This window comes from Tribolium castaneum, chromosome 1, assembly GCF_031307605.1.
Source record: "Tribolium castaneum strain GA2 chromosome 1, icTriCast1.1, whole genome shotgun sequence".
NCBI lineage: Eukaryota > Metazoa > Arthropoda > Insecta > Coleoptera > Tenebrionidae > Tribolium > Tribolium castaneum.
In genome coordinates, this window is record NC_087394.1 from 33193249 (window position 1) to 33210704 (window position 17456).

At 33.0% G+C, this 17456-nt stretch overlaps 1 protein-coding gene across 2 annotated transcripts in view; it reads right to left on the minus strand.

The window, feature by feature from the left end:
* Positions 1-17456, minus strand: part of LOC657229 (discoidin domain-containing receptor 2) — a 47076-nt gene that overhangs the window by 20546 nt on the left and 9074 nt on the right. The window contains exons 2-3 of one of the 2 annotated variants that reach the window (XM_008201860.3): positions 16758-16859; positions 4909-5011 (exon numbers count right to left, since the gene is read on the minus strand). In XM_008201860.3, coding sequence (XP_008200082.1) covers positions 4909-5011; positions 16758-16833 — 179 coding nt within the window. In that variant the 5' untranslated portion in view covers positions 16834-16859. Of the gene's footprint in view, positions 1-350; positions 659-4908; positions 5012-16757; positions 16860-17456 lie in introns of those variants that run through there. The other variant, XM_064359269.1, reaches the window with a different exon arrangement.

Sequence of the window (17456 nt, forward strand, 5' to 3'; positions counted from 1 at the left end):
CACTGCTAATATATAGTGCCAAGATTGTTTTATATTTAGTTGGTGTGATATTTTGCCGAAATTTTCTGTGCGTTCGGTGAAGTGGTTTTAAAGTTTGCGTCGATATTTTTGGTATCGCTGCGTCAGGTGCAAGCAATGATACACAAGCAGCGTAGGCGAAGTCTCTGGAGAGAAATTAGACAAAATTCATGAGAGGAACACTGAAATGTCCTACATCCTGAAGGGAAACAAGCTTCTCTGACTAATGAGAACTAAAGCCCGGTCCCAACGCGTTAGAGCGGCTCTCTCAACTAATGGAGTTTTAAACAACTTATTGGTCCATTACGGGTTATTCTGCATGCGCTGCTTACCAATTATCGCTGCACCCGATGCAGTAGCTGTATGTTTACTGGAAATTGTGCCCTCAATTGTGGCTAGCCTATTTTCTAACCCAGTGGGAACCACTTAACAATTTGTGGCTAAACCGCTGAACTACATACATTGTTTGGAACGTTAATCGATGATTCAATTGTTGGCTATTGAATACCAATTACTAAAACGTGCACTCTAATTTATTTATCACACGAAAAGACGACATTCAACCACGAAACGAATTGTAGTGTTACTTTGAAAGCAGACGGTTAACTTTTTTTGTGCAATATGCTGGCGTGGCGAGATGAGTAGCTACACGGAACATTTTAATGGTAATAGTTTTCTAAGAGGAATAACTGTGTTGATTACAGCTAGTGGAAGCAATTGAGCTTGGAATCCTTCTTATCTTTATTAGCCCTTATTCTTTTATAGTTCCTAAGTTTGTAGAACTAGGGATTTAGATAAGGATAATCTTAAACTAGTTTTAAATGTTCATATATTGAATTTTTATTACACGAATGAACTTTTGATGCATGCTGAGTAGTGATATTACAAAATTGTTTGTAATGCTCCAGTTAAAAGTGTTTATCGAAGAAATTAAATACGTTTTGAAATTAATGTCGTTTTTATGCAAATTGGTGATAATATTGAAAATAGGCTAACGCATGCAATCAAGTATTTTACTTGCAAGTGAATAAATGGTTTTAATAATTGTACTTTGTAACTTAGTCATTCATTAATGCAACATTTATTTCATATTTTTTGCAGTTTGGATTACACGCAATGTTTCAAGAAAACTGCTAACTTGTTTAATTTCTTTATCAAGGAATTTATAATTTTTTGCATTTGCCTTGGACATTTCAATTTTTTGCAAAATAGCGCAACAAAATAAATAATACTTTTGTTCATGTTTGAAAAATTGGTGTAACAGTAAATCTGTTAGAAATATAAAAAAAAAATTTATAAAAATATAAATTTTTGATGACAGAATTACTGGAGGTTGAATAGAAGAGATTAAAGTGTATTTGAAATTCTCTACTAAAGACAGTGCTTCAGATATCGTACTTTTATATTTTATTTCAACACATGAGTCAACGTAGACTAATAGGTCCTTTAGGTATTCCACTTCTCCGTTATTATGGGAGCGCAAGTACGTTAGAGTTGCACAAATGCCTTGTACGAGTTGGTATTTATCATTTTGTGCCAACAACAAAACATGCGTTATTCTAAACGTATGAGTGCGAAGTTGCATTTATTCATCGTGTTTTATCAAAACAAATGTGCGCTTTTTTATGAAGGTGGCGAAGACAGTTTGTTTTTTGTTTCAAGTTGTGCTCTCTTAATCGAAGATTAATTAGCTAGCCGCTGGCAAGTAGCTGTTTGCTGTGGGTGAAGACTAATCCGGTTCTCAATTGACAAATGATATCCAATTCGGTCGTTAAAGGGGAGTAGATAATTTGGAAGAAAGCTCCGAATAGTCAATAGCCAATATTGTATCTCATTAGATTAAGTAGCCCTTTAGGAGGCAGAGCAAAGGACTTATTTTTGTTTCCGCATGAGCGCTGAAGCCGTATTCAGCAAGTTTAGATCTTAATAACATCATGAAGGCATTGGCAGTGCAGGAAACGGCCGGAAGAGTCAATGGTTATCCTAAGATTCTCGTAATATTCGCGGTGGAGTTACCGAAGGACCTTAACTACTTTGTAACGGGGACAATGAAGGAATTTGCAGAGCAAAACAGAACAGAGCGGAATGCCCGTACATATTTCTCCATGTCTAGTCGCATTATCACTCCCGGCAGATTCAACCGTCTTGATTTACTGCGTTGGTCGAGAATGCACTGTGGGAGAGAGCTGCTTCAGGCTGGACATATCTGTGCGGTCTCCGAGGACACCGAGTAGGCTTTTCCAGGCCACTGTGTTGGATAAACTACGGTCCTCTGTGCTTATCCGAGCCAATATTTTAGCTTTATTAGAATTTGCATCCAGTCAGATTTTTGCTTGGATTTTTTTGAATCACGCCCTCGAGATAATTTTTACCTATCTGTACATTCATTTGAATATTTAAATGCACCGCGCTGTTGCATTTTAACTTACTCGACTAAATACAATCTCTTGTTTATTATCAAAACTAAAATGGATTGTTCAATTACAAACTTCACCAGTTACCTAATTAAATACACACAAATTGTTGATATTTACATCTGAGATTTTCTATTGAGTTTTATTAACTTCGTGGACAACTTACCCACAACAATTTTTATAATTGAAAAACGTGAAAAAGTGAAAAAAATTATAAAGTATTTATGTGGCAGTTTAAAATTTTGTGTAATCAAAAAATCCTTCAAATATTTTGTCATTCACTAAATTGTTATTTTTTTTTTGTTTTTAAACACTAAAATCCTGACACTGGGCTTGTATTTTGTAGCGGTATTTGTATAGGTTTTACACTGATGGATAACATTAATCAATCAGTGACAGCCTGTTGTTTTTATGACCAAATGGAATATCAGATTTTTGGGATTTTTGATTGTTTGTATTAAACAGCACAAAATAACTGAACAGGACCTAATCTCTCTTTGAACGTTACCTGTTTATTGTTAATATCGATTCAGACAACTTTCTTGGAATTAACTCCGACAAGTGTTTTCGTAATTTGTTTGGGTTTGGATAAACTTGAGATGTTGTAGGTGATAAAAATAAAACAAAGACAGTTTGTACAAGCTAGTCCATTGATCTGGAACGGTGTACCTAATTGCTCCATTATTTTGTGAAATGGTAGCGCAGTTGCCTTTAATTTTTACAATGTTTTTATGTAGGGTAACTCCGGTTAGAGGTTTTTTTAATAAATTTAGCAGACGATAGAACTAATTAGCTAATTGGCCGCCAGGTCAAAAAAAATTCTTCTTGGCATTAGGAGTCTTATTTGGTATAAACATCTTTGAGGAAAAAATATTAGAAGACAATACATTTGAAGAAAGCTTAACACGAAGGAACGAATAATAGAATGGAACATTTTAATCTTTTAATGCCTCACTGCTTAGATCGTCTGAAATAAAACCAAAATTTAGAATTTCAATTTCCGACTTGTTTCTGTGTCGCGGTAATTTATTGCATGTAATAATATCTAAATGCGGCAGGTATTTATGTCCTTTGTTCGGGTTTAGGATGACGTTGGTAGGTTTTAGTAGATGCCATGAAAGTAAAGTGAAAGACAGTTTATGTGTACACATAAATTTTAGATTTATATGGAGCTACAATATTATAACAGCGAATAAATTTAAAACTACATTAATTTAATTTAATATCATATACAGCCATTGCTTGTGATATTGTAAATCTATAATACGAAAATTTATTCCAATATGTGCACTCGTGTTCAAAATAATAGCCATACATATGTGTACAATAAACGTAACAGCGAAAACTAATTAAACGAACAGATTTTCTAATTTTGTAAACAGGTTTTCGCATGCGAGCATTTTTGTTTTCTAATTTTACATTATTAATGGTCATAAATGCTGGAGGTAGGTCGCGGCAGTTTTTTTGTTTTAATCACCTCACTAAACTTGCTGCACATGCCATGTATTACTGACCATAGTTCCTTTGAAGTGAAGCTTACTGATTTTAACATTAGAGGATCAAAACCCATTTTCATTGGAATTATTTGTGGAATGGAGATTGAAAGTTTATTAAGAGGATTTGCCAACTCTTAGGTGGCTTGTTGTAATTGCATTGCTCGTCTATTATTTGTCGAAACAGACTAGCCGACATTTATTTTATTTAGTTTTTAATTTAAATTGTAAATCTGATTATGATTTACGTGGTCATATTTATTCAATAGGCGGTAATTTCAGTTAGCCAGACAGTTAAGTAATCCGATAAATAACCGTTAAAAAGGTAATGAATGCTGGTATAAAATGAGCATATTTTCTGGAATTGTACAGCGGAATTGTGTATAATTTCCATATAAAAAATACTATTATACCGGCAGCACAATTCCGTCCGAATAACAAAAGTGAATAACATTATGAAAATTTCTTTGTCTGTTTGGGTCCAAAACTAGATTATGCGTGTGTAGATCAGGACATAAAGGAGGAATATGTCCCTGTCCTGGTAATATAATGTAACGCATTTCGGGAGCCGCAAACCACGCCTTTATCATAAGATTTAATGTAAGTGTAGGTCCCTGCGGACCTGCAAATTGGGGTCCTGTGCCGAATCCCTTTCTTTGGTTACTCGATTTAATTTTCATGGTTTATGTTATGTTTGCCATTGCACCTTATTATCATTCACAACCGGATTATTCCATCGTCCGCTTTATGTTTAGATAAGCTTATGGCTTACGACGCTAATAATATATTTACCAACGAATAAAAACCATTAGGACACGAAACAATAGTGTACACGTAATTAATGTGACAAAAGGATCTTAACTTTATGAATACGAGGCAAGACAAGGATAAAGTGTTTTATGTTTTTAATTAATTAATTAAATCATAATTATCGATTTTTTTTAACTGTGTAATTTAATAACTAGTTGAAATAAGGTAATTACCTGCCATTTCGAGGACCAACATTAGGAACATAAGAGGAGCTGGCAGTAATGGCCTCATCAGGAATGGTGCCAGATTCCATTCCGAGTGGTTCATTACAGGATCCTGAAACAAACATACGTTCATTGCGACGCATCCCTCATAATCTTTTCCTGAATTTATTATGCAGTGCCAACATTGCACCCCATTTATCCTGTCTGGACACATGATACGTTTTTATGGATGGCTTTTTATTTAAATTTATTGAATTATGGAAAAAACTATTTTGGTATTTTATGCGCGAATAAATTGAATTAATGTAATATACCGGGATCAAAACACATATAATCAATTTTGTTTTCAATAATTAAAAATTAAATTACATAGATAGTTTCGAAATTATGATTGGCGTCATTCCATCAGTGGAATGACGGCAATCATAATTACATACTCAGGTGCTGTAGGAATGACTATATTGCCTAAAAGTTATTGAGTACTCATAATGTTTATAATAAATTGAAAATGGTTACAAATTAATTGATCAATTTATTTTGTTACAGGTCTCAACTCTATGCTGTTACTGCGATCCTTTAAGGTATGTAGTCATTATTTTTATTATCACTAGTTATTATTCTTTTTTAATTTTTTCTGATAAAAAACTTTATATTTTGCGGTGCTTTAGTACTAGTTATTAGTTTTTGCCGAAAGGCCATTAACTATGTATTGTATGGTATTTGAAATTATGAAGAGTGTGAGAAACTACCAGACCTATTTTTGAATTAATGGAATTCTTTTTAGAATTAAAGAGATTTTCGGAATTATTAGAGATATAAGGAAATGACTACCATACTGATGACAACTTTTTCTTATGCAGTGGGCAAAATTATTTGGGAATAGCTAGAGCGCCTTATTTTGAATGAATTTTTTCTTCTCTTAAAAATAACAACCAGTTTGCCGTAATTTCGCCAAAAACGTTGATTTTTGCGTTCGTTTCGCTTAAGCATGTCGATTTTTGTTAGTGCTTTTCCAAAAGCTGTCTGAACTTGTTCGGAAAGAGTTTAAATTGTCTTCTTATCTTATTGTGGTCCAAAACTACGATGTCTGCACTTCGCGCTCGGATAAATTCAACGTGGACTATTTCTCTCATAAACATATGCAAAATCACTTCAAAATATTTTAGATTATCTTTTTTTTTAAATGAAGTATTACTTATGAAATAGCTAAAATCATCTCATTTGGGTCAAAAAGGTAGATTTTCGCACTTGTGGAAGCAATAACTAATGCAAACAAACTTGAAGTTTTGCGTAACTAAAACTGTGAACAATTTTTCACATCTTTTTCAAAACAGAAATAATTATGTTAATAAAAACTTTTCTCTAATTCAAACTCTAACACAAAAATAGTACAAAATGCTTTAAAAATTTACAAGCTTAAAAAGCTAATGTTTCAATCAGACCGACCTAGAACTTTGAATCAATAACTGCATTTATAACTCATAATTGAGAACTGTTTTATGTTTTAAAAAGGAAAACAATTTCTAACGAAGTTGTATTTAAGGGAGCAAAAAGTTTAATATGAGTGGAAACCAATTTAGGTACAAGTCTTGCATTCCAAACCGGATAGAGAAACGAATTAATTAGATTTGCTTTTAGCTTTATCTGCAAATATGTTACTCTTGCATCAGTATTAGTTTGCCTCCTGTAGTTTTCGTAAAGATAAGTCTGTGGTGTTGGTTATGAATAGCATGTGTAGGAGTACACAATGTGATTAAACAAGCTTGCATATTTAGGCAATCATCTCGGTTGTCGGTGCAAGTTGCTTCCAGTTTCGTGAGTATGGAAGCTCGTTTCAGCGCCCCGTCGCAAGCTTATTAGACATATATTAATTGAAAAAAGTTTTTGCACACAGAGAGAGATACATACAAATATGATTATACACGTCTGTAGGTCGAAGTGGAAGCCGTGCCCGCGGTCTTCTTGAGCTGATGCGGTAACCCGGTCACGTGAACTGTTCTCATCACGTAATAACACAAGGCCTGCGGCATATTAATTCAAGATTCATGCGAGCTTTCATAAACTTTACATGCAGAAATGTTCTCTGATTACTCGAGTCGGGAACAGGTAGTTCCTTTCGCCGCCTGCGTGATTTATCGTCTCATATTTTCAGGAATAATATCGAGGGCGTCTGTAAAGGTTCTCTTCATTGTGGAAATTTGCTAAATTAGCTCTTTTATTACAATTGCTTTAAATGGAAGTTGCGCTTCCAGTTGATATCAAAGTTCGGAATTTTGCTCAAATAAACTCGATTGAAATATCGAAATAATTGCACAATGAGAGAAGTTAGCCGAGTTAAATACGTTTCCGGGAAAAATACATCGAGACCAATATCTCAACGTTATTGTGGAGTTATAGGTAGGCAGAGGCATTGTTTGTTTGCTCCTATTGCTCGCTATTACAATTCATAGAGTAAACTCTCAGAAGTTGTGATAATATCGGAATAGTTTAATAAGGCAGGTGAAGCTCTTGTCGGATACAGCCAGTAGAAATGACAAGGGACAAACCTTAGATCATATCTTATAATTATAATCTCGTCTCGCATTTAATTATTTATACCACTCGGATTAAGTCAAATTAATCGTTCCTATTTTACTTCTTGTTAACTGAAACATAATTAAAGTAGCAGAACTCTTTTCAATTATTCATGGATCTTGAAATTTCTATTATGTTGTGTATTTCGATTTCAAATGCGGCAGATTTAAAACATACTCTTGAAATTAGTTTTTGAATTTCACGCCGAGTTGTAAATTTACTTTAAGAGCGGAAGTAAGTTCACATTTATTTTCCTTCTGCTTTACAAGGAAAATGAGATGGATTAAGAAAAATACACCTAGATGACATCCTCTGGCAACTACAAAAAATACAAAAATAAAAACTATCATCATTAAAAGGCAGTTAAAACTACATTAGATTCAAAACAAACTATTTCAAACTTGAATCTTATTTATTTTATTCAGTAACAATAAATGTGTAATGAGTAATGACCGATTTAATATACATGCAAGAAATGTTTTAATTTTTTATTTTCAGAAGCATAAAACTTTTCTATTGATATTTTTAGTATTGCTTGGCTTGATTCAAAAGGAGGAAGTTTGGTGTGGAAGATAAAACGAAAATTTGTTGTAGTTAAATTGTACAGAATTTTTAATTTTGCGATAAAAAAGTTGGCGATAATTCGAGCGTTTGGAATGAAGTTCTGGGTCCAAAAATCTGTTGTGCTCGTGTCACATAAATGTGAACAAGTAAACTGCGATTTTAAGTTGTTGGGATTAGGTGCTGTCTTGCAAGAAACAGAATGATTGATGGTCAGATTTGCATACGCGTTTTTCTTTAGGATTATACAATGTAAATGGGTATGTTCGGTTTAGTGGAATGCGATGGAGCATCTGGCCAACTGCTGTTACATAATCCTCCCTAATCATTGTTGTTTAGCCGTGATTTGATTTAATCGTGCACCACCTGTGGTTTGTTCATGCGCTGCACCTTTTGGCAATGCAACGTAACTTAATCGTGAAAACATTGATTTACTTAATTGAACGCAACAGGCACGCAAAACAGGATTTATGGATAAACTTGCAGGGTATTTTTTAATTTTACTTGAGATCGGACTAAATGATGCGGAATTATTCATCGAAACTTCGCAGCTGGAGAGGGTTTATATCAATTCCCAACTGAAAATTTTAGTTTTGCAAATTTAAAATCGCGTTTCACTGTCAATCACTTTTGCATAGCATCGTAAGAGGTTTGAAACAATCATCGGTTTAAACAGCTCAACACTGACGCGGATATGCTTTCATCCGCGGCACGAAATGTAGATGCATATTGAAAAATACGTAGAACGAAATTCATATTTTGTTGTGTTTATCATAAACACTCCAGAGTATTATTTTTCGAATTTGACTTTCAAACAATGCGAAATAAATAATGAATTTACTCGAATTTAAAAAACACCTTTGACTAGTCAAATCATTATATTTTAAAAAATGAAAATATATCTATGTATGGGTTGAAATTTTTTTGTTCAATTTTGTTTGAATTGTTATGTAAACTCAAATTCAACTGATACGAGATAATGTGGAAATTATGGTGACAATGTAAATCACGCAATTTGCTTATGTATCATGTCATACGTATTTACATAATACTAATAAGAAAACATTCTATTTTACTTTTCAAAGTAATCAAATCTAACACGCAATTTTAGTAGACTGATTTTCCAATAACTTAACCGAGTCTTGTATAAGGCTTGCAAAGTTTTTATAAATTTAAGATGAGAGCGGTATACAGTATTGTTTTATTTTGTCCTGTAATATTTTCAGGACATATGAAATGTACGTGCCTTCTGTGGCAAGACAAAACCGTTTTGTTGCATTTTGAAATATGTCATTTTTGAACTGAAATCAATAAAAGGGGAGCAAAACTAGTTTTAATTTACATTTCCCAAATTGCAAACGGCAATGTTTAGATTTTTTCGTGAAACTTTAATTTTGTATCATGAAAAAGGTTTTGATGCGGGCGTAACGCTCGGTTACGTATGTAGCGAATGTCGAAATAACCAAGTTTTCCGCATTTCAGTTTGAATCGAGTTTAATTCGCTTTAAAAGTCATACAAATCATAGCTCGCAAAAGCCGTCGTTTTATTTCCAGAACCTTTGATTGAAATTACATCGAGCTGCAATCATATAGAGTTTAAGTTGAATCGTAATTTCGCGATACAGATGAGTATTTAAAAATGTTTTCCTAAAATAGAAGCTCATTTAAATTAACGTAGTCCGAAGTCACGGTTCCGGGCAGACTCCGGTATTCCGGGTCACTACAAATTCCCTTTTCCACCGCTCTCGAGTCGCTGCACTCTTCTACTGAACTAAATCCACAGACCGAACCAGTAAATTGCATGTCACTCTTCAAGACGAATAGGCCGACGTGAAATTTGTTTCAACTAGTTTTTAAAATGAAATTCTGAAACTGAAAACATTAAGTAATCGCTTGGCGCGTGTTAATTGCACCTGGAGGAATGTCACAAACAAAGTCACTTCAAAACGCATCGCATACAAAACTTGTCAACTAAATGGGTTGAATGCAGTATCAGCGAACCTGTCGTGAACCGAAGCCCACACTCACAATGTCGAAAGCTTTCGGTTTAAATTGTCAAAGTTGCTAAGTGGTGCGAAATCTAAACGCTAATTTACTAACTTTAAAATGATACGGAGATTTAATGACATCTGAAATGCCATCCACTAATTTATGTAGGTAATTCATTACGCAAATCGAGTTTCACACGCGGCTGTTTTCAAACACTCCAACTGCATTCATTCGCCTAAACATCAATTGAACACATGCGATTTTTACAATTCGAATTCATTACTTTGAAACAGCTGTAGTAAAAAAGTCCCTTTTAGTCACTAAAGTATAGCTTCAATAATGCAATATGAATTTATACCGACTGTTAGATAACTTCAAATAATAAGCAAGTGTGAAGACGTGAAAAATGCAATTTCAAATTCTAAACCTACAATGCATGATAACTGCAAAACTTGTTGACAATTTTAGCTTTCCTTTGAGAGCTAATATATTTAGATTTACATGCACGTAGTTACTTAAAGCACGTTTGTGAAGCTTTTTCGTTGTAACATATTTTGTATAAACGTGTTTTCCTACATATCAAGCTATATCGAGTTTATTCATTGTAAGCTTTCTGCAAAAATAGAGTTAAGCACTTTGGAATAATAATTAAGTACATACAGTTTTAACGTTAATTTTATCCAAACTACGTGATTTATCTGGTTAGTGAAGTTGGAAGCGAACTAGATTATTGAAATGCAAATGTTAAAATTTAAACTTGCAAATCCTCTTGATTCTGCAGGAACATTGCCTGTGCTATTTTTGTTGTTATTTTAGGTTTACTTAATGCACATTTAGAATCTCGGCAAGTCTGTGTGTTTTAAAACTTACAAATTAAGCAAATTAAAGGTTTTTTGTTTCATAACTGTGGTTTTTTAACCCCTAATTAATTTTTTCTTGTTGTCAATTTTGGTGGATGCGCCGGGTTAAAGTTAATTTCCGTAAACGTGAAATCAATTGAACTAAAAGTAAGTTATTTATGTCACTGACGTTAACAAACTTGTAATAAATTCAAGTTAAACGAGTTTGCTTTGCTGAATCGATATGCAAGGATATTTGGAAATAAACAAGGAGAGTACAATCTAATTAAAAAAGTTTTATATTTGGGTCAACTGTAGTTCCGCTTTTGCGTCTATTATTAACCAGAACCAAACAAAAGTGTATTTTAAGCAATTTTTAATAAAAAGTACTACAAAAATTGATTAACCCACATGTGGTTTGGTTATTCCAAATATTATTTGGCTGTATTTGTTCTATTTTGCAATTTCAGTTTTTGGTCAAGCTGTTTCAGAGCGTTATGAAAACCGGCCCTTTGTGTTAGAATTGTGGTTTGGCGCTTAGTTATTTATTAATATTTTGTGTCAGCTATATGGCGGTGTGGGCGTTGGCAGTTTTTCATAATGTGCACCGTTAAAACATCCGTTTTATATATAATCACAGGGGTGGTATGTTTTATGTGACACTGTCATGTTCGTTGCACGTTTGAATCAGATTCGTGTCCTATCGGGACACTAAAAACGATATCGTTTCCTATGAAACTCATAATGATACCAATGTGTTACGTTCTCGTGCAATCGGTGTACATTTTCAGCATGCAACTCTATACGAATTACGGACTAATTAATGATTTTTACATTAAATAACCGGCCTTTTCTTATTATGGTTATGCCCACCCTTGCACTGTGGAGAATTTGAGATTTATACTGCAACAGCACGAAAAACTGAAGGATTTATAGTGCCTTTCCTCAGCTTTTCCTCACTCACTTTGCTAAAAAAAATAATAACATACTTATATAACTCAACATTTTTAACTTAAACTTTTGAAATGTTCAACACAAAGTGCTAGTTTTTAATGAGAAGCTTACATTAATTAATTAAAAATGTTACAACTTATTTTCAAAGCAGATTATGTTTCTGTAGCTGGTACGCAGCCAAGTAAAAGATTAAAATACTGTTTAATTTTGCTCTTTGCCTAGTTTAGCTGTGTTTTACATTTTATGCTCTTGTTCTTACTTTAAAAAACGATTTACATTTAACCACTGTAATTGTAACGTTTGCCAGAAATTGTAAGTTTGAATTACTATTTATAAATAATGTATGCCTGGTTCAACCGTTGTGCTTATTGTGTAATTCAATAATAAATTGTTGACTATTAACATTATTCTATAATGATGATGATTGCTGTATTAGTTAGAAAATCCAGTTAATATCATTGATGCATGACTTTGATATTTTGTTTTAATTCTCTACCAGTGGCTAATTCATTTATTGGTTAACAGTAAAATTGGTCAGTATCATGTAACTTATCTATGGACTTCCGTTAAATACAGTTTATATTTTTAATTCTGTTACAAGTACAAACTTTTAACGTTTGAATATTTATGAAAAACTAATAAATCGGTAATTTACAGTTTTCTAGGAACTAAAAATAAGCTATTTAAGACGTTAATAAATATTAAATGATTTTTCTAAATATAATATCTATGGATTAGTTATTATTTTAATAATTCTTTGAATCAATAAAATCTTATCCTTTAAATTATTGATGACAGCAAGGTCGCTAGCAAGTCCTAATTAGCGATACATTGAATATCTCAATTAAGGAAAGGCCTCAGGTGTTTCTGTGTTGGTCATCGTCGGTTTAAGTTTGGGAAATATGTTGTTAATAAATTAGGCAATGCACATACGAATGTATTATTATTTCTGACATGGATTAAATGCTAACTGTTTATTTATTTCCAAAATTGGGGTCAAAATAATTTGCGTAAGTGTGTTTTTTGTGCAAAATGAAAATACAACGCTTGTTTTAATAACAACTTGACAATTTTCACATTTTTAAACTGAAAATAGTCCAACTGTGTTTGAAAAAATACGTCCTGGCACTAGAAACAGTTTTAAGCTTATCAAAGCTTTAACATTGACGGTAACAGTAATCGTGTCACTTGTTATAATTTTAGTAGAATTATCAAGAGAATCCAGCTGCATGCAATTCTGTAGAGAATGTAATGTTGCATGTGCGAGTGGATATAAAAAACTAAAGTTTGATGTATTTATCAAACGTTAGTTTTGAAATTGCAAATGTTGATGTAGAGAAACATTTTCATGTATCTGGGTTTCTGTGCAAGACATGCAACAGTCGGTAATTTTACAATAAATTGGCTTTTGTTGCTAAAAATTTATTTTGAAACTTTGCAAAACTCTAAATTTATTTATTTCTTAAGTGTTCATAAAATTCGTTTATACGCTCCATCGGTTTCACTTGATAACAGTTTAAAACGACGTCGTTTGACGTGACATTGCAACGTGTACAGGTTATTGGCGTTCCGAAAGTACCTTTCCTGCTTTCTTTTTCATCCCTCGAGGTTTTCGACCGTCTGTAAGTTTTTGTTGTCCTATTAAACGAAAAAAGCGATGCTTTCTCCCCTTTTTCGGCGAACAAAAACTGAACCGGCAGTCGAAATAAATTTGCTGATAAATATTTAATGAGACTGAATTACGTATTTAAACCGAGGAAGTTGCTTGAAAGTCATATATTGGCCGCATTTATTATGGCACATTTAAATTACTTCAGAGACACGAACGGCCCAAAAAACTCACGAAATTGTCATTCGACTGTCGTCCACAAATAGGAATTTTTAAAGTTGAATGTTGATGGCTCAGTCAAGAAAGTGCTTATATTTATTTACGAATCAAGGGAGGGAAGCAATCTCACACAAACCAGCTTTGCGCTAGAATTTCAAGCTATAATTGTGTGACTTTCTGCTGGTTTTTAATTTGATCTTTAGTCTTTTAAGAAGACAAGAAATGGTTTTGAAAATTCTATTTTCAGTTATATTTTAATAATTGTTTTTTTGCACAAGGGGCGAAAGTTTGGTGTTTGCGGTCGATAGTTAGTGAGTAACAGGTTACAATGCGTGCATTGGGTTATGAAGTGTTTTCGGTTGACAAACGTCCGTGGCATTCCTGCGAGTGTATTGGGTATTGAACATTCCCGGTCACCAGCCAGTGCCTCGGCATTGTGGGGCAAATCCTTTCGATTACACCACCCTTGGCATACACAATCAAATATTTCCAGATGGAGCGTTTCCAGAAATCCAGTTATATGTACGATTAAATTAAATGCTAGTGTAAGATGTGTATCATGGGAGGCTTATAACAAGAAGTAGGATGATATTGCTACAAATGCGGCTGTTTCTATGACATCGCACGGCGTTGGGAGTTGAGAGAGCACTTCACGATTAATTTGGAGCCAGAATGATGTTATGGAATTTATTTAAATTGAATGCGAATTGTGTTTTATTGAGTTTTATGAATTTTCGCCCTTTACACGGTCTCAAATTGCTTCGAGGAAGGAAACAAAAAACTTTCCAATATAATCTAATTAGAGTGGTTTGTTTAAAAAAGCCTTGAGTCTTTACATTGTATTACGCGTTCACGGTGGACGTGTTCATAAAATAAAATCTTTTGTGGTTTTGGACGTAAAAGCACCGATATATCTACAAACATATGTTACATTGAGACCGTTTGGTGATTTATGGATTTCGGCTTTCTGTTTACGTATCCAATACCTAAGGCATTTCTTTAAAGATTGGCATGAATAGAAAGCAGAAAGTGTGGGCTCAAGTAATCGTGTGACCATTTGTACCACAATTTGTAACTTAAAAGTGCAAAACTGGCTTTCACAAACCGTTTCAAATACTTGTATTTAATAAATTCAATTAATTTCTTTTTGGACTTAAATATTTAAGCAAGTTCTTGCATTATTGACACCAAACACATTTGGTGACGAAAATAAACACAGTTTTGGGTTTGTCTAACTGCTGTCTTTCTCTCGTACATAAATAATAGATCTGGTTGCTATTAGATAGCCACTAGGTTGGTGTACCTGTAATAAGTGGTCTGATTAATTCATAAGTAACCTGTTGTGATCTATTTTTAGATTGTATTGTAACAAGAGAACTACACGGAAAATTATTTTAATTACTTGTTGTGGTTTTGTTGTGTTAGTGATTTGATCAAATAATTAAACATAAATGAATGGTATTGATCGTTGTTGATCGCAAATTGTAAATTAGCAACCTACGTATCTGATAATAATTGAATAGAATATAAGTTTACCACAGTACCATGTGATCATTCGAATGTATAATAAGAGTAGGCTTTAATACTCTTTTAATTTGAATTAAAACGCAAATTATCATATTTATCAAGCTGAAGAGTCAGATAATAAAATTTGTAAAAGTAGCATTTAATTAGAATACATAATCGGTCAATGGAAAAACTCTTTTTGTTGCTTCTGTTCAATTCATTTTGAGTTTTTAATTACTCGATTAATAATAGTACGTAAATCGCATTGAACATCATAGGATGGATTAATTTTTAAATTTTCATTTAGTCACTTATTTACTGTTTCGGAATGATGATTAAATTCCAGTGCTTTTTAATCGTTAATTTTATAACAAAATTTTATTATGAGACTATACAAAAATAAGATTTATAAAACGAAAATATTGCGTGCATCTAAGTCTGAGTCAATTTTTTTAGGTAGGTGTAAAGTGTAACAAAATATTTCTTGGAAGATTACATTAGACTGTTGGAGAACTGAAAAGTCATAACATGTATTATAAAAAACCTATTGTTTAAAAAAAAGCAATAAAGTTGCAACAAAGTAGCAAAAATGTTAATAATTGGTTTTTGAACATCTTTGTGGATTATTTGTCACAAGTCGTAGAAAGAAATGACATGAATGAGTGGGTTGTAGGTTATTATTAAAATGGAAAAAGATATATTGTTGCTGACACGAATACAATAAAATCAATTGGAATCATAAAAATAATGATTGTTGCTTTTGTCGTAAAGTGTCAAATATATTGATGTCGATGTGTAGATGAGAAAATTTAAAAATAAAGTGTGTAAAAAAGATCCACTAGTATCTCACTTTTTCTGAATCTTTGTTAAAATATTTATAATAATTATTACGATAGTCGGAAATTACCACAGATTTTGTTTTGTATTTTTTTAAGTTGAATGTATTTGTCGAAGAATAGGCAAAATTGAACCGCTTCTCAATGTTTCCAATTCTGAAATTTTCTTTTTGTTTTCGTTTTCTTTTTTTAACGACAATTTTTCGAATGTTTGTTTACAAACACTTAAATTTATTAAACGGTATGTAGGTCGTCATCTTCCCTATCCCATACTCCTTGTCGAAAAAAATTTTAATAGTAGATTGCGGGTTGAATAGGTATTCTTAAAAGAACGTATCGAAAGAAGTAAACATTTTCGAAGACTATTCAATTTTCAAAATTTGTAATCAACTATATTGTAGTAGTGTATAGCGCTTAAAATTCTCCAAACCGCACACTTCGCACTTGTGTGGTTATAATAACCCTTCACTCCTTGCTTTCAAGTGGCATTACTTCCACCTGTGTAAAATATAATTACTTGGTACATAATCAGTTATTATTATTTTCCACATATTGTATTAAATACAGCTTTTAATAAGAAATACTCCGCAAACATAATAAAACCGTTTCAAAAAAATCATTTAGATTAATTTTAATTTTATGTAATTATTCAAGATTTATTTATTTTTTGTTAGGAGAGACGTAATAAATTTTGCAAGTTTGAATTTACAAACCACGACAAATACTTGGGTGGTTGTAAAACACGAATTGTCGGTTGAATATTTCACTTACTTGTTTCGAAGGCGTCGCATAAATTCAGTGTTAAAGCTGAGAGAAACAGGAACCCAAACTCATTGGAAATCCACATTTTGATTCACTGGAGGTCACATGAACCTGAAACGTATAACACGTTAATATTAGATGTTGTGATTATTCTACCAAATGTATTGGTTCCTAAGAACATATCCCGAGGGAGTTCCTGCTACCGTCTTCTGAACAGTTAGATAATTATTATGATACACTCCTTAACAAATATTCCTGTTGCTTTACCAAATAGGGCGCCGTTATTCGGCAAAGGACCAAGTTAACTAGTTTCTAACTTTGTGAGTAACAAATTGTTTTAAGAAAAATAAAATTCTCCTGATTGGGTTTTGGGCTGTGATAAATGGTGCCGAGGTGAAAAGTTTATAGGTGTGTAATCGATGATTACAATAAGGGTGCGTATTTTTTGTCTAGATTCCGCAAGGACAATAAATCGGGTTTAGGCCCGAAAAGGGGATTTTATGGAGTTTCCAAAGTGCAGCGTGTTTTTGTTCCTGGAATAAATGACCTAATTACTGTAACGAATGTTTTAGAATGATTCCAATTCAGAGTTCGCGTGACCTATCGTCGAAAGCTCTCACATGTGATTTTTCGATTTCTAATCAATAAAGAGGGGTGTTATCGACACAAAACATTAATCGCGTCTCGTCTGAAAGCAATCTTGTTCTG